The following is a 22004-nucleotide window of genomic DNA, read 5'->3' on the forward strand; positions in this document are numbered from 1 at the left end:
CACATTCCCCTATCCCACCCTCAATCCCCAGGACAGTTGTAAGGCGCAATCTCAAAATTAAAATAGAAAATGAAAGGGAAAAAAAAAAGAAAAATAATCAGAGCAGATAAAATAAAGATTTTTTTGGTTTGCTGTAGTTTGGTGTTACAGTCAAAGCAAAAGTACGCCACAATAGGTAGTTTGTGTGTTGTGGTAGAATGTCATAAACGGACGCCAGGTCTTATAGATTTTTTTCTCGGAGCCGGTAATTGAGAACCGCAACATATGCAGTTTAAGACGGGACATTATATCACGAAGCCACTGACTGAGCACAAATCATATTTTTTCAAATCATATTTTTCCCAAGCACTTGTTTTGCACTGGCAGCTATAGAATGACCCAGTTTGATTTCTTTGTTTATTTCTGCAGCACATTTTTCTCCAATTAATGTTCTTATATCTTGTAAGCTATAATAGATTGCGTGCACAGTTTTTGTTTTATCTCTTTCTCTCTTTCTTGCTTTCTTTCTTCAGGCAGTTGACCCCGTGTCTGTGGCTTTGGTGACCCTGGGGTCATCTAAAGAGATGCTCTTCGAGGGAGGCCCAAAGCCCTGGGTTCTGGAACCGTCCAAGTTCTTCCGTAACCTGAAGGCGGAGGACGAGGCCAGCATCGGCCTGGCGCTGACCGGCCCGTCAACCCACAGCCACAGCCAACACTGGCTCACCGCTACCTGCAGAACCCTGGGAGAGCAGGTCAGATCAACGCCTCTGATGGTTATCATAACCTTTGACCATTCATAACCTGGTTTCAATAGCTTTTACACTATCCTTAACCGTGGTTATCGGAACCTTTCAGTTACTCATTCTACCTGATACTCTAGTACAATGGTTCTCAAACTTTTACATTTCAAGGTCTCCCCTTAACTCTGACAGTATACAAATGGAACCAAATGGACCCCAACAGGTCCATTTGGTTCCATTTGTATACTGTCAGAGTTACATACTTGTAAGGGTCAATTTAGACCCCCCAAAAGGAACCCAGAGATTCCTCGAAATTCATTTGAGAACCACTGCTCTAGTATATTCTGCAGAATTATGATGCAATTCTCTAAAACTGTTACCACTAAACTGTCACTCTGAAAAGAGAAAGAATTTCTTTACACTTCGAGCTGTGTAAGAGCATGGAACAAACCTCCAGAGGAAGTGGTCCAGGCTCCTTCAGTCAATACCTTCAAGAATACACCTGACACATTCTGGTCAACAAAAGACTTTGCGCAATTATAGGGCTGGCTTTCATTGACTGGTGAACCAAGGGATTTTTAAAAATGTAAAATATGGAATGTATTTGTGGGGTGGGTGTGTGGGTTGCAGGGTAGTACATGGTGAATTGTGAATGTCGCAATTTGAAAGAAAATATTTATATTTTGTTGAGTCTGGCATAGAGGATTGCATCCTGTGCCAGACATTTTTCAATAAATGGAAAATGTTTAGGCTACACAGTAAGTACCTAAGTTGTACAAGTTCATCAATTGTAGAAATGGCTGTTACGTTATTGTCACTCTGAGTTCAAGTAACACATTTTAATCGGCACAGTTCAAGTAACACATTTTAATCAACACAGTTCAATTAACACATTTTAATTAACACAGTTCAAGTAACACATTTGAATTAACACAGGTCAATTAACAGTTTAATTAACCACTTAAACCCCAGCATCGGTATTGTGAGGAAGGCTTTCGCTGAAAATTGCAGATTGACAAGAATCGGCTATTTTCAGAGAAAGCTTTCCCCCACAATAACGCAAAACAGAAATTACACTAGTATTGAGCCCTGAGGGACTCCAGGTTACCCGTATGGGGTTTAAGTGGTTAACACAGCTCAATTGACACAAAACTGTGCACACAGCCTTTCCCCGATTGTAAGACGTTTCTCTAGAGCTGCGCGCAATGTTCCTTGTCTCTCCTAAACTCCTAAAAAGTCAGATGTCATACAAGCCAGATACTCTCAGATGTTTACTGTATTGTCCACAGATGCTGGAAGCATAGTGGCGGTGTTATGTCTTGTGTTAACCCATTGATACCTGGAACGCATCTGTGTCACTTTAGATGTCTTTGGCTATTCAAAAATAGCAGATATACAAGCTCATAGCGCGGCACCGAGTGCCGCGCTATGAGCTTGTAGATCTGCTATTTTTGAAAAATCGTGAAACATTTTTTTTTTTGATTTTTTTCCAAAAACTGTTAGGATTTAGATTTTTTTTAAAGAATCGCCTCAGGTCTTAAAGGGTTAAGTGTTCACCAACCTCCAGGTCACTAGTTTTAACAGCAACCGTGCTCTTTTTGGAGGTGCCTGACTGTTTATGATCGTATTCATCGAGGTATCGATCGTGATCTTGTTCGTCCAGGTGCTGGAGGTGACCGTGGGGAACAAGCCCAGTCTGACCAACCCCTACCCCGCCGTGGAGCCGGCGGTGGTCAAGTTTGTGTGCGCGCCCCCGTCCCGCCTGACCCTAGTGCCCGTGTACAACAGCCACCGACTGGACCTCACCTGTCCTCTGCTGCAGCACAACAAACAAGTGGTAACAATCATATCGTAAAACGTCTTATCTCCATGTTTGAACTTTTTTTTTTGTGGTCTTACTTGGTCATACTACAGCGTCACACAAAAGCATCAAAAGTAACGGATGTGCAAGCTCGAAACGCGGCGCGAAGCTACGCGTTTTGAGCTTGTAGATCTGCTACTTTTGCTATGTTTGAATTCGAATGCTGAAAAGTAACAGTTTTGGACATATGAGGTTTCCACCCGACAGAGGCGATATTTAACCCATTGAGACCTGAAGCCGATTCTACATGTCTCCTAAATCTTAACAGTTTTCTGAAAAACGTATGTTTCTATATCAGTGGTGCTCAATCTTTTTCATGTCAAGGACCCCCAAAATTATATGTATTTGGCCGCGGACCCCCATCAAAATATGTTGTTCCAGGGACCCCCCAGAAGCAAATATTTGAGTTAGAAATGTTCGATTTAAAAAAAAATATATTCAAAGATTTGCACACATTTTCAAGATTTTTCAAAAATAGCAGATCTACAAGCTCGTAGCGCGGCACTCGGTGCCGCGCTATGAGCTTGTATATCTGCTATTTTTGAATAGCCCAAAGTGTAAAATAATGCTTTTTAGCTCAAATCTAAAAATGACACAGTTCCAGGTCTTAATGGGTTAAACTACTTATTTTTAAAGAATTTGCTGTTCACTGTTTATCAAAAACAAAAGGGATTCAACTCAACTGGTGTAATTTTTATGCCGCTTATTTCAAGCTTGATCTATTAGTTTGATTAACTGTTGCACCTCTACTCTTCAATGTCAATGAACAAATATTATCATCATCCAGGTGCCCGTCTCAAATTACCGTAATCCCATTCTGGACCTGGCCGCCTTCGATCAGCACGGCAGGAAGTTTGACAATTTCAGCTCCCTGGGTCTAGTGTGGGAGTCGACCAAAGTGTCCTTGGCCAGCATCGAACCCTCCGTGCCCATGGAGCTGGAGCTGCAAGAGGATGCTGGCAAACAGAAGAAACTGCACGGTACATACACACAAACATCTCTCGCGGCATTAGAGACGGTAGAGTGGCCGATAAGAGCGGCCAGATGGCAACCGCGAGGTTCCCAGTTCGATCGAGTTAGTGTCGAAGTGTCCTTGAGCAAGACGCTGAACCCCCTAATTGCTCCCGATGAGCAGGTTGGTGCCTTGCATGGTTTCCTCCGCCTTCGGTGTATGAATGTGTGTGTGAATGGTTGGTTGAATGTAATGCACAATCTATGTAAAGCGCTTTGGATAAAAGCGCTATATAAATGCATCATTTATGGCATTGGCACTAAAGAAACTGCCTGGTACATACACACATCTCGCATGGCATTGGCACTGAAGAAACTGAATGGTACATATACATCAGACATGGTATTGGCTCTAAAGCGGTTGTTCTCAACCTTTTTTGTTTCTAGGACTCCCGGTTTGATATGCATTACGGCCACTGGCCCCTATTTTGATACCTTTTTTTTGTATCTGTTAATTTAACTCTGAGATTGCCCTGATGCAAAATTGGCAAAACACTAAAGATTTTAATGACAGTATAACATTAATATTTAAATATGTATTTTTATAACGTTTTTTTTTAATGACTTGTTTTTGTCTCAGGTCGTCAGACAGTTCTTGTTCACCATCAGACAGGAATTGCCGCCATCACAGTGACCGCTGTGGATTACCAGGCGTCACACCTTGCGGCAGCCAAGGTTCTCAGCCAGGTAATGCCTTCCTTTTTTTTCAGTCACCCAGAAACACATGACGCTGCCAGTGGAACCAGTATTTTAAAGTTGTACAATGCAAATTCACAACTAACGATTTTTAGCAACCTCTGCTGGTCACTACCGTCACTGCATACAATTTCCGTACTCCTCGATTACCCAGAATTCCATTCGTTTTCACCGGAAGCGTTTCAAAAAGCGATCTTTTAATTGTTTTATACTATCTACGGATCGTTTCTCTTAGCCAGTGGAGCATTAGTTACCATGAGCTGTGCTTTCTTTTTCTGTTCTTTTTCGATCTTCCAATCCTACATTCTCTTAAAATCAGCGTGAGGTTCATTTTTGTTATTAGCGCGATAGTTCCTGGCCAAACAGGAAACCGTTGCGGTAGTTCCTGGCCAAACAGGAAACCAGTGCATTTCCACCTCCGTTTTCCGGCCAGATGACGTCATTTCCCCGGGAAAGTCCCCCCAGTCCACGTTCAATATAAAATATATAAATAAAAGGCTTCCGGGGGTGAAATTCATGGAGTGGGTGTTGTGAAACTTTTGCCACTCACAAAAGATATACAATTTAACTTTAGTTTAACTTTAACAACTGCCTGTGGTGTCATCTCTGTCCCAAACCTGACCTAACCGGTTTTCAAAGCATTCTAACGATGTTGACAGGAGATACGTTGTTAGAATGCAGTCCGGCAGCATTCATTTTACAAAAACGTAAGGCAGTGATTCTCAAAGTGGGGTCTGGGGACCCCCCCAGTGGTCCTATAGGCAATGGTCCTCAACCTTTTTATTTGACCATTTGGCCAATGTTTGACCAGTTTTTATAGTTTGTTTGTTGATTACTTTTGATGCAGTAATGGTCTTTTTTTCATTTTTTTTAGGTATTAAAAAGGTCTTAAAGGAGAATTTTGGACTAAAGTTTTCTTAACTTTTCTATGACGTTATGATATCTTAGGATGAATGGTACAGTAGAAAAATGTCATAACTCCACCCCTGAGCCGCCACAGCTTAAAAGGTGCGCGGATAGGCCTTAGGTTAGATCACATATTTTAATAGCTTTTTTAAATATTTTTTTTGATGAGATCTGACGTTCATAGTGACAGAACACTATGAAACAAAAAAACAAAAACAAAAAAAAAACAGAAGTCTCGCTAGACGAGATTGAAATCTCGAGATTTCAATCTCGTCTAGCGAGACTTCTGTTTTTTTTTTCTTTCTTTTTTTTTTGGGGACAGTGTTCTGTCACTATGAACGTCAGATCTCACCAGAAAAAAAAAAAAAAAAGCTATTAAAATATGTGATCTAACCTAAGGCCTATCCGCGCACCTTTTAAGCTGTGGCGGCTCAGGGGTGGAGTTATGAAATTTTTCTACTGTACCATTCATCCTAAGATATCATAACGTCATAGAAAAGGTAAGAAAACTTTAGTCCAAAATTCCCCTTTAAAGGTAGGGTAAGTGATTTTCTTTGGTTAAAATAAGTGTTAAATAGCTCTATATTCTGATAGTACTCATTGCTATAGAGTGTTTGTTCAGTAAAAGGAGTCTCCTTGTCTCTCCAGCTCTTTATAAAACAGAAAATGCATTTTCGTTTCAGTTTCATTTCCAATTTTATCCAATCAGGATAGAGAACTCAATCAGGATATAGATTAAACAAGTGAAATTGGAAGTGATGACACTAAGAAATGAGCAGGCAAAATTGGAACTGGAACACTATAAAAAGTTAAGCTTAACAATGAGTACTTTCTCCTGATTGGCTGAGATTTTGTCTGTTTATCAAAGAGCTGGAGAGACGGGGAGACTCCTGTTACTGAACAAACACTCTATAGCAATGATTACTATCAGAATATAGTGCTTTAACCTTTTAACAAAATACTTTTTGTTTTAACCAAAAAAATATCACTTACCCTACCTTTAGTCCTTAAATTGTCACTTCACTGTCATCTGGGGACCCCCCCCCCCAAAAAAAAATCATGTGGACCCACAGGTTGAGAACCACTGCTTTAGGGTTCCAGCTAATTGAGGAACAGTTAACGCAGGAACTGCACTTAAGCACTTATTTAATGTTTTGGCTACTTGAAAATGTGCGATCTACTGTACAAAGTCGCCACGCGTTTTGAGTTTGTAGATTGGCTACTTTTGAAAAATGTTTGACGGATCTTGCCAAATGTCGACATGTTTTCTCCACTGATTTAAGGCATCATTGGTTAGTAAGTAAAGCCTCCAATCTGGGAACCCATTCGGTAAAAAAAAAATACAAGGTTTTTGCCTCTGGGGGCACCACTTTCCTTTTTTTTGTTTATTCCCGCTAACAACAAGGGAAGTGGTCCAGGAAGCTATGTGCCTACACGTGTATGCTAAGAGTGGATGCAATATGCACACAATGTGCCATGTGTATTGTCTATAACAGTGGTTCTCAAACTTATTTCATGTCAAGGACCCTCAGCTTGACACGTATTAGCCTGACGCCCATTTGAAAAGATATGCCAGGGACCCCCATAAGAGAAGAGTTTTACGGCTCTATAGCAGCGATTCTCAACCATTTTAATCTCAAGGACCCCCAGTTTGACATCCATTAGGCTACGGACTCCCATTTAACCCATTGAGACCTGAAGCCGATTCTACATGTCTCCTAAATCTCAACAGTTTTCTGAAAAACGTATGTTTCTGTATCAGTGGTGCTCAATCTTTTTCATGTCAAGGACCCCCAAAATTACATGTATTTAGCCGCAGACCCCCATCAAAATATATTGTTCCAGGGACCCCCAGAAGCAAAGATTTGAGATAAAAATGTTCGCTTTAAAAATATATTATGTTCAAAGATTTGCACACATTTTCATGATTTTTCAAAAATAGCAGATATACAAGCTCGTAGCGCGGCACTCGGTGCCGCGCTATGAGCTTGTAGATCTGCTATTTTTGAATAGCCTAAAGTGTAAAATAATGCTTTTTAGCTCAAATTAAAAAATGACACAGTTCCAGGTCTTAATGGGTTAATGGCATTTCTATCTCTGGAACCCCAATTTATATTGTAACGTCAATGTTAATTTAACTCTGAGAGTGTACAAATGGAACCAAATGGACCTGTTAGGGGCCATTTGGTTCCATTTGTACACTCAGAGTTATAGACCCATAAGGGTCTATTTGGTTCCTAATCTATCATTTAGCTGGGGACCCCCTGGAACTCCCATCAAGGACCCCTGGGGGTCCCTGGACCCCACTTTGAGAACCAATGGTCTATAATGTACAAATCAGGCTGTAGGAACATGATCATTACATTCATTACATTGTGGTTCCTGTTTTGTGGACCTTTTTTTTTTAACTTCTGCTTCCTTATTCAGTAGGACAATACCACCCTGTTGTCGTCATAACGTTTTATGTCCGTAACCATAGCAACCTTTATAACGTTTATGTCCGTAACCATAGCAACCGTTCTGTTTTTCGTTATCTCCCTCCTCCCTGACAGTACGACCCTTTGACCCCTGTCTCGGCCACCCTGGAGCTGCTGCTGGTGGAGGATGTGAAAGTCAGCCCGGAAACCATGACCATCTACAACCACCCTGACGTGCGGGTAAGACCACCAGCTCCTGCTGTTAACCAGTGGGTGGAGAGTAACTACAGAACATTTCGTTGCTGTCGGGGCAGAAACAACCTTTGAAATGGACAATGCTGCATAATGAGTACTTTTACTTTTGGCACTTCCAGTATATTTTGATGCCAATACATGTGTACGTTTACACTTTTACTTGTAGCATACAGTGGTACTTCTATATTGCGGCATCACTACTTTTATTTAACCCATTAAGACCGGGAACGCATCTGTGTCATTTTCAGATTTCTTTGGCTATTCCAAAATAGCAGATCTACAAGCTCATAGTGCGGCACCGAGTGCCGCACTATGAGCTTGTAGATCTGCTATTATTGGAAAAATCGTGAAAATCTTTGAAACATATATTTTTTTAAGCAAACATTTTTAACTCAAATCTTTGCTTCCTATGGATTCTACAAATGCCTTCTAAAAAGGACCCCTGAAATGACATGTATTTGGCCGTGGACCCCCCATCTCAAAATATGTTGTTCCAGGGACCCCCCAGAAGCAAAGATTTTAGTTAAATATGTTTGCTTTTAAAAAAAACCTATGTATATATATTCAAAGATTTGCACACATAAAAAAAAAAAAAAGCAGATATACAAGCTCGTAGCGCGGCACTCGGTGCCGCACTATGAGCTTGTAGATCTGCTAGCTTTGAATAGCCCAAAGAAATCTTAAAATGACCGATTCTTAAATAAAAACTCTTTGAGTACTTTCTTCCACCTCTGGCCGTTAACAACACGTAGCCTGTTTCCCCTCCGAGACGTTGGAACTGACAGAATTGGGTGATCCTCTAGCGTTTGGGCTTTAACAGCTACACGCTCTCAAAAGTTTGCCTCTCCAGGAGTTCTTTCTGAAGGCCTCTCTCTCTCTCTCTCCCTCTCTCTCTCTCTCCCCTAATCCTGTATAATGTAGGAGCCAGCGTTTTAATCCAATAAGACCGGGAACGCATCTCCGTGTCATTTTAAGATTTCTTTGGTTAATCAAAAATAGCAGATATTCAAGCACCGAGTGCCGCGCTACGAGCTTGTAGATCTGCCATTTTTGAAAAATCGTGAAAATGTCTTGGAAATCTTTGAATATATCTTTTTTTTTTTAAAGCCAACATTTACTCAAATCTTTGCCTCTGGGTGGTCCCTGGAACAAAATATAATTACAAATGCTTGCTTTAGAAAATATATATTCAAAGATTTGCACAAAGTTTCACGCCTTTTCAAAAATAGCAGATCTACAAGCTCATAGCGCGGCACTCGGTGCCGCGCTATAGATCCGCTATTTTTGAATAGCCAAAGAAATCTAAAATGACAGACATGCGTGCCCGGGATTCAATGGGTTAAACTTGAACCCCAGCGTCCATATTCTCGGGGTAACATTAGCCCAAAAATTGCCGATCGTAAATTTTTGGCGAAGAGAGAACTTGGTGTACAGGTCCAAGTACAGAGTCCAACTTGGGTCCAATTTACTACATCTATTCTAGAGGGTTTAAAGTGGTTTAAACTGCTACACGCTCTCAAAAGTTCTCCTCTCCAGGAGGTCTCTCTACAGGCCTCTCTCTCTCTCTCTCTCTCTCTAATCCTGTGTGATGTAGTAGCAGGCAGTCAGTCAGTCAGTGTCTGGTGGGGGTGGTGCGGAAAATAACCGCTAGTGACCTGCGTAAGAGGATTATAAAGTGTGGCGGCGGGCAGGGGTCACCTTTTGATGCCACCAGTGGATTCATGTTATTCTGGTCATCAAGTGCTCGTGTTTGGGGGGTGGGTGTGTGTGTGTGTACTTGTATTACTATACTTGTGAGGTCCAAATGTCCCTATCGTAGGAATTGTCTCTTGTGAGGACCAGGGTACTTGTTGTTTTATGGTTAAAACAGGTTGTTAGAGTAAAACATTCAGGTTAGGGTTACGATTAGACCTTTAACACTCTCACCGCCAGGCCCGTAGCCTACGGGCCGATAAATCCAACTGTAAAGCGCCGATCCCGTAGCCTACGGGCTGTGGTGCTTTTTCCTTTTTTTCCGAAAAAAAAAACTTTTTTCAATTTTCTAGTACGGCACATTTCATTGTAACACCACCGGAAATGGAATTATTCGGGATCACGTTTTGCCGATCCCATAGGACTCCATTCTAAAGCGCACACTGCAACGCCATTTTCTTCGATTGTAGTTTTTCTCCTCGCTGATCACTGTTTAACCTAAACCGTTCTAACTACAACATGGATGCCCCGTTTGACACGTGGTTTGGACTGGTACACGCAGGGAGAACTCCGCGATGTTTACAAACAGTGCAGAGCTCAATCTTAAGGATTTTAACGAGGTCTATGGCAACGTGAAAAAAACAAAAAACAACAATAAAACGTTGGCACTGGTGAGTACATTATGAGATTAACCTCTGGCGGTCAATGTGTTAAAGGGGTAGTTCACCCCCAAAAATACTTTTTTTCCCCCCTATCGATTAGTCATTTAATGGAGACATTAATTCACGGATATTTTTTTGTTTTTGTCGCATTCCTAAGCCAATAATTTGATGACCGGCAGGAGACACAAAGAGTCTCCTTTGTGTCTCCTACCGGAACCGCTGCCTACCGGTCCGCTGGTCATCACATTTATTGGCTTAGGAATGCGACAAAAACAAAAAGATATCCATGAATAAAAGTCTCCATGGGGTGACTAATCGATTGGTGAACGATCTCTTTAAGTTCAGGGGTTGGGTTGCGCGATTTATACTTAGCACATTGAAAATGGCGTTAGGCTTACAGTTAAAAATGGCAAAAGATTGTAATGGCAATCATAAAATTGCCATACTAAATTGTTGATGTCCTCACAAGTATAGCTTTACAAAAGTGTGTGTGGGGGTGTGGGGGGGAGGGGTTCTGACAAACGGTAAGCCTGCCCTGTGTCTAACCGTTTTTCATGTTTACCTCCAACACGTTTGGTCTTGCAGGCAGACCTGTCCCTGCGAGAGGGTTCAGGACACTTCTTTGTCAACGCCAGCGTGGGAGGCCTGGTGAAGGTTGAGTTTCAAGAGGCCACTTTAAAAGCCCAGGTGAGGAGGAACAAAAAGCTCTTTTATGTCCTGTCCTGTCCTGTGTGTGTATATACTGTAAACCGAACCACACAAAAAAAAAGTGGGGAGAGTCCCTAGGGTTCCCAAACAAGGCAAAGATCCAAAGCAAAATAGACAAGGAAGGAGACCACTGTACAATGCAAAAATATATATATACCTGTGTATAAACTAAAGACTCGTGCACATCTTGTTTGACCCCGACTGGAGGTGCAGGTCAGCGCAAGAGCTATTTATGAAGCTAAAAGATGAAAACCTTCACAAGAAGGTTCCGCTTCCTCTTCCTCTTCCTCCTACATAAATGGTATACCGTTTATGTAGGAGGAAGAGGAAGCGGAAGCGAAACGCGTTGTGCAAATAAAGAAGCAAAATCATACCAGAGGAGTGTGCGCGGTCCCTTCTTGTGAAGGTTTTCATCTTTTAGCTTCACGTGTGTGTGTGTGTGTGTGTGTGTGTGTATATATATATATTCACATACGCATCTATTTACAACACTTCTCTAGGCACACATGAACACGAAAAAGGGCTTAGATCTAGAAAAAGTCTGAGCACTACTGATATAGCAACAGAAGTTTTCCAGAAAAATGAAGAAATTTTTTGAGACATTTGACAGTTAAAAATGTTCACGATTTTTCAAAGATAGCACAAGCTCATAGCCTCGCTATGAGCTTGTATATCTGCTATTTTTTAATAGCCAAATACATCTAAAATGACTGAGGATTCCCGGATTGAATGGGCTAAAAACCTGACGTCTGAGACGAGGTGTTTCAGGCAACATCTCTCCCTCAGGCAGAAATCAATACATGTTTCTAAGGTCTACCTCCTTGTCTATTTTGCTTGTACACAGTAACTGCAAAATAACAATAGACCATACATCATGTCCTCCACTGGCTGCTGATCGGTTTTAGGATAGATTTTTTACATTTGACTGATGATTTTTAAAGCCTCGTGAGGCCATGCTCCGAGCTACATTATTATAGATATCGTCTCTGTCGGGTGGAAACCTCATATGTCCAAAACTGTTACTTTCCAGCATTCAAATAAAAAATGGAAATAGAAAAGCAGAAGATCGACAAGCTCAAAACGCATTGCTTCGTGCGTATCGAACTTTTGATGCTTTTGTTTGACGCTCTAGTATAATCACGTAGGGCGTTAATTCACAAAAAAACTAGAAAGGTTTAAAAAAGAGGTTTCCGCCTGACAGCAGCGATATTATATATTCCTGTTCGCTGTTAATGTGTCCACTGGGTTGATGTGTCCACTGGGTTGATGTGTCCACTGGGTTGATGTGTCCACTGTGTTGATGTGTCCACTGTGTTGATGTGTCCACTGTGTTGATGTGTCCACTGTGTTGATGTGTCCACTGGGTTGATGTGTCCACTCTGTTGATGTGTCCACTGGGTTGATGTGTCCACTGGGTTGATGTGTCCACTCTGTTGATGTGTCCACTGGGTTGATGTGTCCACTCTGTTGATGTGTCCACTGGGTTGATGTGTCCACTCTGTTGATGTGTCCACTGTGTTGATGTGTCCCCTGTGTTGATGTGTCCCCTGTGTTGATGTGTCCCCTGTGTTGATGTGTCCCCTGTGTTGATGTGTCCCCTGTGTTGATGTGTCCACTGTATTGATGTGTCCACTGTATTGATGTGTCCACTCTGTTGACGTGTCCAACTCCAGGTCACTCCGCTCCATCCAGGCCTGGTGATGGTGATGGTTCATGACCTGTGCCTGGCCTTCCCCGCGCCGGCCCAGGCCGCCGTGCACGTGTCCGGCATCCTGGAGGTGTACGTCCGAGTGGTGGACAAGGTCAGCTTGATGGTTAAACGCTTGGTTCCCCGTGTGTTATCTGGCAACGCCCAGACGCAGCTGGACTGTTCTCAGTCACTTGATTTCCTCTTCCACGCCTGATTGGCTTTGTAAAGTACTTAACCTTTTGTGGTCATGAAGCTTGATTTCACCTTCCATTATTATGAATGAATGAATGAATGAATGGTTTTTATTTCTGTATCAAGAATTCAAAATCATTAACTTCCCCAGGATTGAACCTGACCAAATTAATGTTCTCTGACATTATTCTATCCATCCGCTTTTTTTTAGCTGCTGCCAGGGTTTTCTCAAATTTTCTAACCCTTTTAAATAGTCACAGAATATTTATATCCAGTATGATCGATCCTCTGATGGTTGCTAATCACGGAGGAAATCACTGTGCTTCCGTGAAAAAAAAAATGTCCTCGTGACCAGTGGTGTAAAGTAACTAAGTACATTTAATCAAGTACTGTACTTAACACTTTGCCTGCCAATCACGAGTATAACCGTTGATGAAAAATACACCCGTTTACTGCCAAAAAAATCCATCCACGAGTATAACCGTTTTTCAAAAAAAAAAAAAAAAAAGTTTTTTTTTTTTTTTTTTTTTGGTCTTTTTTTTTTTCAATTTATCCACACAGAACCAGAGATATCACGATCCAAAGATTTCTAGCTCCATTCACTCCTTGGTTAACTTATTACTTTAAAATCCTGTATCTCGGCTCCTAAAAATTAAAAATTTAAACACTGGCACTGGGGGAAGTAAAATAAAAAAAACCCTCTGGCAGGGAATGTGTTAAGTACCATTTTGAGGTATTTGTACTTTAGTTGAGTATTCCCAATTTCCCATACTTTTACTTCTACTCCACTACATCTCAGAGGCAAATGTTGTACTTTTACTCCACTACAATTATTTGAAAACTTTAGTTACTAGTTACTTTGCCGATATAAATATGTTACATTATGAAACATACATTAACCACTTTAGCCCTATTTTATACCTAGGCTATTTGAAAATAGCCGATCTACAAGCTCTCAACGCGTCGCATCGCGAGCTTGTAGATCTGCTATTTTCAAACATTTTAGTACTTTTACTTTTGGTACTTTAAGTACATTTTGATACCAATACTTTTGTACTTTTACTCAAGTACATTTTGAATTCCGGACTTTTACTTGTAACAGAGTACTTCTACATTGCAGTATTGATACTTTTACTTAAGTAAAACATTTGAGTACTTTTTCCACCACTGCTCGTGACCTCCCGTTCTCTTGTTATACCCAGTTGAAAATAGCATGTTTCGCCAAAAATACATAGTAAAAAAAAAACTGTACACAGGAGCCGAGATACAGGATTTTAAAGTAATAAGTTAACCAGGAAGTGAATGGAGCAGTAAATCTTCGTTATCACGTTATCTTGAGTTCTGGACGTTCCCCCCCCCCCCCCCCCCCCCCCAAACGTAGATTTCCGTGATTGGCAGTGAACGGTTGGATCTGCATTCACGTAGATCTACGTGATTGGCAGGGAATGTGTTAAGGAAAACTGCAGATTTTCAACCTTAACTCCATTCACTGCCACAGAATTAATTAATGAATTCATCCGTCTACCGTCCCCTTGCCAGCGAAAACAGCGATTTTACTGTACCTTTTGAAAAATCATGAAATATTCTCTGTGACCTCATTCCTCACGGAGATTCATTCCATTCCAGAGCTATGGCCGTTTAAATGTGGCATGTTTTTTGAAAAACACAGAAATCAGAGAAAAAAATTGCCCCGCCTCCCCACCGCCGGATGACGTGAAACATCGTCGTCATCGTTTCGTGATGTCAAAGTTTTCACAGAGAAATATACACTGTAGACTTACCGTAGGGTATTTCTTTTGCCACACTGTACTGTTATTAATCTCCTTGCATCAGAACCATGGGATGGAAACTCGGTGGAAGTTTTCCCTTAAGTGCATTGCCTTAATTTGCATTCCAGTGGAGCTTCTTTTCTTATCTTTCTATTTAAATTGTTAATAACAAGTTCTCAATGGCTCTGCTTGAGATTATCATTTGAGTAGGAAGGGAAATCTGCACACTGTGTCTTAGCTCCTGCACACTGTGTCTTAGCTCCCAGCTCCTATCTTCATATACTTGGCCCTCACTCATGCTCATTATAGTATGGTACAGTTTTTGTCTACTCATTCTGTGTCTCAGAGGAGGGCTGTGGACGGTTCAGAAACCCACCTACCAGTGACATCATCAATAGGGAATCCAAGCTAATAGAATCTGCAGGCTTTCTATTCCTGGAAAGTTAGCATGCTATAATGGAAGCCATTGTTCTCGCATTAATAAAAAATCTAAATAAAAGATGTGTCTTCATCAGCTCCCAGACCTGATGAAGACGTGCTTTGGGTTGAAAAGTTGTCAAGCTTAATACGTCTTCCACTGGGAGCTAAGACACAGTATGACTGTGCGTATTGTTGTTAGGCCTGTCACAAAATGTATTACATAATCGTCCAATCGCAATTATTTGAGATAATCAAATCTGTCATATCTTCCGCCGTGCAACTTTTGTTAACCCATTTAGACCTGGAACGCATCTGTGTCATTTTAGAATTCTTTGGCTATTCAAAAATAGCAGATATACAAGCTCATAGCGCGGCACCGAGTGCCGCGCTATGAGCTTGTATATCTGCTATTTTTGTTAAATCTTGAAACATTTTTTATATTTTTTCAAAAAAACTTTTTTTGTATCGGCCTCGGGTCTTAATGGGTTAATAAAGGCCTAAAAGTCATTTCATAGCAATTATTTGTGTGACAATTAAAGTAAAGTAAAATATCATAATCGTGACAGCCCTAATTGTTGTTCAGCACCTGTACATTTTTTTTATTGGGAGCTTCCCTTTGGACTCTTTATTTCTGAGATGATCCTGGTGGTGATTGCCATGATGATTTCCTGGTCATTTCAGGTGGAGATTGGTAAATCGGTGAGAGCTCACGTCAGAGTCCTGGACGACAACAGGAAGCCCTTCCCTGCCCGATACTTCCACGTTATGAACCTGAAACTCAAGGCGGCCTCTGGGATCGTCTCCCTGCAGTAAGTCTGGTGACCACGTGGAGGAACACGTTGACCACTTAACCACATTAAGACCGGGAACGCATCTGTGTCATTGTAAGATTTCTTTGGGCTATGAGCTTGTAGATCTACTATTTTTTTTAAACAAATAGTGAAAATGTGTGCAAATCTTTGAATATATATATCTTTTAAAGTGAACATTTTTAACTCTCTTACAACTTCTGGGGGGTCCCTGGAACAAAATATTTTGAGATGAGGGGTCGGGGTGGGGGTCCATGGACAAATGCATATCATTTTGGGGGTCCTTGACATGAAAAAAGTTTAAGAACCACTGTTATTATAGCAACATAAGTTATTTAAAAAAACCCGAACTGTTAAGGTCCTTACACACCGGGGCGATTTTTTTGTGCGAATAATACGCTTTTTTTTAAAACCTTATAAAGTCAATGCAAGCGTACATGGCGCGAAAAAGCAGAAAAGCGAAGCGAAAAAGCGTCTTTTAATTATTCGGAACGAGTCCGAATTTTGCGTATATTCGCACATTCGCCGGTGTGTAAGGACCTTTAGGATTTAGAAGACATTTGTAGAATCCACAGAAGCAAAGATCTGAGTTTAAAAATCTTCAAACTTTTTCGAAAAAATAGCAGATCTACAAGCTTGTAGCATGGCACTCGGTGTTGCTTGACGGAACTGTAAATGAAGCATTACACAGATGGTTTTCCGGACTTCTGAATAATATGCCGGGTGTTTATGTGGATTTCTGAATGTCGTCGCTGTCGCTATCTCCATACTGTATGTCAGCATGTTAAAATTAAATGAATGCCCTCCTCCTTCATACGATTGTGTTGCGCAAACATAGCGAAAATAGCTGATCTACAAGCTTGTAAATCGGCAATGTTTGCTTCTTTAGCAAAAAAAAAGAAAAGTGAAAGTGGTTAATTCTGTCTGTGGGTTTTATAAATATTTAACCAATGAAAAGTATTAACAAGAGCTTTTGACTAAATAATAACTACATTAGATCGATTGGAATGCGAGTTCTTTTATTCAAGTGACCGTTTTGGACGTTCTGGCTTCCAGCCAACAGTGACGGTATGCAGGTGCTTTATGACAATGCAGGTGGTTTATGAATATGCATGGTGGTTTATATGAATATGCCGGCTGTTTATTTATGTGTATTCCATGCCTCCTCCTGTGCAGTGCTGTAGCCGAGCATGCTGCAGAGAAAGACACGTCCATCTTCCTGGTGAAAGGTCTCTCTATTGGCCAGACCACCGTGTCAGCTGTTGTTGTGGATAAAAACGGAAAGAAGATCACATCTGCCCCTCAACAAATAGAGGTATAACATTTTCCCTAAGCTTTAATGGGGTATTTCACTTAAAAAACCCTTCTGGGTTCATTTTCACCTCTACTCTGGCTTTTTGTGTGTACCCCAGAAATGTGTTTTTTCTTCTTTTTTTCAAGTTGCTTGATTCAATGATTAGATATTTGATATTCATTTGATCAGACCCTCCTATTATTATTATTGTAAGCCCTGTCAAATTCAGACCTCATGTTAAACCATGTTAGACTCATTTAAAACACGTCTCTGGTTCTGGTGATTGATATTGTTCTAATGCATGAGGGCATTTTTCAATATTTTTTTTCATTTGACATAAATGATGCTAATACTTAGAGAGTTTGATTCTTACGTCAGCTTTTATACTGTATACCTGCCTGTGTATATATTAGAAAACAAATTCTCACAGAGAGATTTATTCTTGGTTTCCTTTCCAGGTGTTTCCACCCTTCAAACTCATCCCCAGGAAAATTACTTTGTTAATTGGAGCAATGATGCAGGTATGTATTGGATTCCCCAGGAAACAGCTGGTCTCTGCCCCACTCCAGTGAAGAGGCTGAGCCCTCTGCCAGGGAAGAGAGTGTCTCGCAATGGGGGGACGATTTGAAATGCCACATGGCACATCACGCTCCAGTTAACCCATTAAGACCGGGAACGCATCTGTGTAATTTTTAAGATTTATTTGGCTATTCAAAAATAGCAGATATACAAGAGTGCCGCGCTATGAGCTTGTAGATCTGCTATATTTGAAAACATTCTGTGCAAATCTTTAAATATTTTTTCCACAAACAGTTTTTTTGAAAAAAACGTTTATGTTGCTATAATACTTTTCTACTTTTCCATGTCAAGGACCCCCAAAATGATAGGTATTTGGCCGCGGACCCCCATCTCAAAATATGTTGTTCCAGGGACCCCCAGAAGCACAGATCGGAGTTAAAAATGTTCGCTTTAAAACATAATATATATATATATTCAAAGATTTGCACACATTTTCAAGATTTTTCAAAAAACAGCAGATCTACAAGCTCATAGCACGGCACTCGGTGCCGCGCCGCGCTATGAGCTTGTAGATCTGCTATTTTTTGAATAGCCAAAGAAATTTTAAAATGACACACAGATGCGTTCCCGGTCTTAATGGGTTAAGATATCAGTTCTCAAACGTTTTCTTGTTAAGGACCCCCAAATTGATCCGAACTCCCGTCTGAATAGATTTTGTCAACATTCTTTTGGAAATAGATGAACTATAATGAGCTTGTAGATCGGCTATTTTTGAATAGCTCATTCATGATGATGAATAAACCATCGGTGTGCACAAGGCGGCTCATGCTAAACTCATTCTGACCTTTTCTGTCATTTCTAGGCATGTAACGATTCCCTCCACTCAAAATACGATTCCAATCACGATACTAGATTATCAACACGATTTTCAAGATTTTTAAACACAAAATTATTTTCTAGACAAAAAAATACGTAAAAAAAATTATATCCAGTGTTTTCTTCTTTTTTTACGATTTTTACGATATCTCTTATCCTCTTTTCAATACAGTAGCAAATGACTGAAAACTTTTTTTAATCAATTTTCTTAAAAAGATCCTGTATTTTCTTCTCTCTTTTTTACGCGCCCTCTGCTGTTTGCATCGCAATATTTTTTTTTATTAAATCGATTTAAATTGTCACCAGTTTGAATCGATTTTATTCGATTTACGATAAATCGTTACATCCCTAGTCATATATATATTTTTTTTAATTAAGTCTAGGCTTCCCGATTAATCTAAGAATTATTGGATTGAATAATCGCTTAGATAATTATTGATTGTTGCAGCCCTAATCTCATATATATATATATTTTTTTTTAGATCACATCTGAGGGCGGGCCCCAGCCTCAGTCCAACATCCTCTTCTCCATCGTGGCCAAGGAGGAGATAGCGTCTGTCAACGGCGTGGGCCATGTCAGGGGCGTGGCCGTGGGCAACGTCACGGTGACCGGAGTGGTCCGAGCGGTGGACTCGGAGACCGGGAAGCTGGTGGTCATCTCTCAGGTCAGTTTGTTTGTGCCAGTGGTTCTGAAACATTTTCATGTCAAGGACCACCCAAAATGACATGCATTTCGCGGACCCCCATCATCTCAAAAATATTTTGTGCCAGGGACTACCCAGAAGCAAAGATTTGAGTTAAAAAAAATAAAATATGGTTAAAGTTGTTAACATGATTGTAACGCTATATTAACTCATTTTGCTGGTATTTGCTGGTATAATTTTGCGGGTCCTTGTCACAAAATAGTTTGAGAACCACTGATTTAGAAGGCATTTGTAGAATCGGTCTCAGGTCTTAATGGGTTAATTTGTTGATGTTCCAACAGGATGAAGTAGAAGTGGAGGTGGTGCAGTTGAAAGCCATTCGGATCCGAGCCCCCATCACCAGAATGAAGACTGGCGCTCAGGTATTACTATACCACTGTACTTTTTGCACACTGTTAAAGTATTCAATCAAGGTATACCCTTACACCTGACTAATTAATACTTGGTTGCACTTAGTGTCGCTCAAAGAAATAGTCCTTTTATACAGATTCACCGTTGTTCACCAAAATGAATTCTGACGCATTGTCCCGTTTGTTTGTGTGTCCTTTGCCAGATGCCTGTGTACGTGATGGGTCTGACCAACAGTCAGACACCCTTATCCTTTGGCAGTACCCTCCCAGGTCTCACCTTCCATTGGTCCACCACCAAGAGAGACATTCTTGACGTCCAATCACGTCACAGTGAGGTACGGTAGGACCTCCCTCCCTCTGAACATTCATGCTTTTGTGTACGTGGTAATTACCGGTGTTGTAAAGTAGCTAAGTACATTTACTCAAGTACTGTACTTAAGTACAATTTTGAGGTACTTTACTTTACTGGTGTATTTCCAATTGTCTATACTTTTACTTCACTCCACTACATCTCAGAGGCAAATATTGTACTTATACTCCCCTACAATATTTTGAAAACTTTAGTTACTTTGCAGATATAAATGATTACATTATAAAACATACATTAACCACTTTAGCCCTATTTTATACCTTGGAATTGAAAATAGCCGATCTACAAGCTTTGTAGATTTGCTATTTTCAAACATTTTAGTACTTTTACTGTTGGTACTTAAAGTACATTTTGATACCAATACTTTTGTACTTTTACTCAAGTATTTTTTTAATTCCGGACTTTTACTTGTAACAGAGTACTGCTACATTGCAGTATTGATACTTTTACTTTAAGTAAAACATTGGAGTACTTTTTCCACCACTGATAATGACAGATACTGATGATAAGCTACTGTCTCCTCCATCCTTTTTATCAGAGTGATTTATTTAGGGCAAACAGAAATATGCTCTATGTGCAATGTGAGCCAGGCTTTTTTTTTTTCCTCCCCCTTGCTGCCTTGTCACTTCTACCTTGGTGTTTGATGTATAAAGCTCCTATTTTCTGCCATCCTTGTAATATCCCACTTTTAACTTAACTTTTCCAGGCCAACGTGCAGCTCCACTCGGAGCATAACTTTGCCATGAGCGTGACTGGGAGAGCGAGAGGCCGTACGGGGCTGAAGGTGGTGCTCAGAGCCAGCGACCCCAAGGCCGGTCAGCTGGAGGGGAACCTGCGGGAGCTGAGCGACGAGGTCCAGATCCAGGTACTGTACACTCGCATTGGTTCTTAAAGTGGGGTCCGGGGACCCCCAGGGGTCCATGGGGGGCGGGGGTTCCAGCAAAATGTGTTCATACAGTATAGCATCACTAGCATCACAATCATTTTAACACATTGAGTGCCATAAACGTTCCGGACCGTTTTTGAGAAGCTGTGCGTTATGTGCCATAAACGGTCCGGACTGTTTTTGGCCAATTAAAAAAAAAAGTCTCTAAGAAGGAGAGGCCGGATGTGGATCCATGTAAAAAATGCTTCCGGTCGGCCTCTCCAATGTTAACTAAAAGCTTGATATCTCCATTTATTTTTAAAGTGGTGGAAGTGAGCCGTTTTCGATCGGCGATCACTCTGCAATGGAGGATCGTGTTAGAAATATTATTGTTCCAGGCGTTAGTCGGGACCCTCCGCCGTCTCTCACGCACGCTTTGTTTACATGCACTTCCGCGTCGGGGCTTCTACAGCACGAAACATATCACCGTAAGTGGATGGAAGATATGCAGGCACTGAACGTACCCTATTTTAATAAACCTCTGGCACACAGTGTTAACCACTTTGACCTTTTATACTTTGGCTATTAAAAAATAGCAGATATACAAGCTCATAGCGCGGCACCGAGTGCCGCGCTATGAGCTTGTAGATCTGCTATTTTTGGAAAAAACATGAACATTTTGTGCAAATCTTTGAATATATAATTATTTGAAGCGAACATTTGTAACTCAAATCTTTGCTTCTGGGGGTCCCTGGAACAACATATTTTGAGATGGGGGTCCGCGGCCAAATACATATAATTTTGAGGGTCCTTGACATGAAAAAGTTTGAGAACAGCAACCTGGACGTGGGGGGGGGGATTAACATTTCTCTGAGAGTCTTGTGTCAGAACACAGCACTGCTTCCAGAGACATGACTGCACTGTGACTTGGTCTTGGTTTATGGGTAATCCTGCGTATTAGGCCCTGGTCCTCCCCCCGCTGCCAGAATATAAAGAAGCCCCGGCCTGAAAGATAAGATAAACCTTTATTGATCCCAGCGGGGAAATTCAGGTGTCATAGCTAGTAGCAGCAACAGCGCGGAAAGAATGAAACACAGGAGAGGTACGGGTGAAGAGTAGAGTCAAGAACCAAACCAAGGTAGCGTTGCTGTCAGGCAGAAACCTCTTATCTCCATACAAGCATGTCGCGGGTTCGACTCCCGATCCCGACGGTGTTTGC

At 41.0% G+C, this 22004-nt stretch overlaps 1 protein-coding gene across 1 annotated transcript in view; it reads left to right on the plus strand.

The window, feature by feature from the left end:
- The window catches only part of nup210 (nucleoporin 210), a 101581-nt gene that overhangs the window by 38792 nt on the left and 40785 nt on the right, over positions 1-22004 (plus strand). Inside the window, exons 15-28 of the mRNA XM_080443430.1 lie at positions 513-731; positions 2383-2556; positions 3368-3560; positions 4172-4278; positions 7746-7850; positions 10805-10906; positions 12601-12729; positions 15680-15807; positions 16984-17122; positions 17560-17622; positions 18979-19161; positions 19482-19562; positions 19754-19885; positions 20627-20785. Coding sequence (XP_080299556.1) covers positions 513-731; positions 2383-2556; positions 3368-3560; positions 4172-4278; positions 7746-7850; positions 10805-10906; positions 12601-12729; positions 15680-15807; positions 16984-17122; positions 17560-17622; positions 18979-19161; positions 19482-19562; positions 19754-19885; positions 20627-20785 — 1914 coding nt within the window. The remainder of the gene's footprint in view (positions 1-512; positions 732-2382; positions 2557-3367; positions 3561-4171; positions 4279-7745; positions 7851-10804; positions 10907-12600; positions 12730-15679; positions 15808-16983; positions 17123-17559; positions 17623-18978; positions 19162-19481; positions 19563-19753; positions 19886-20626; positions 20786-22004) is intronic.

Source organism: Gymnoscopelus braueri, assembly GCF_963280865.1.
Source record: "Gymnoscopelus braueri genome assembly, chromosome: 12".
In the NCBI taxonomy this organism is placed as follows: domain Eukaryota; kingdom Metazoa; phylum Chordata; class Actinopteri; order Myctophiformes; family Myctophidae; genus Gymnoscopelus; species Gymnoscopelus braueri.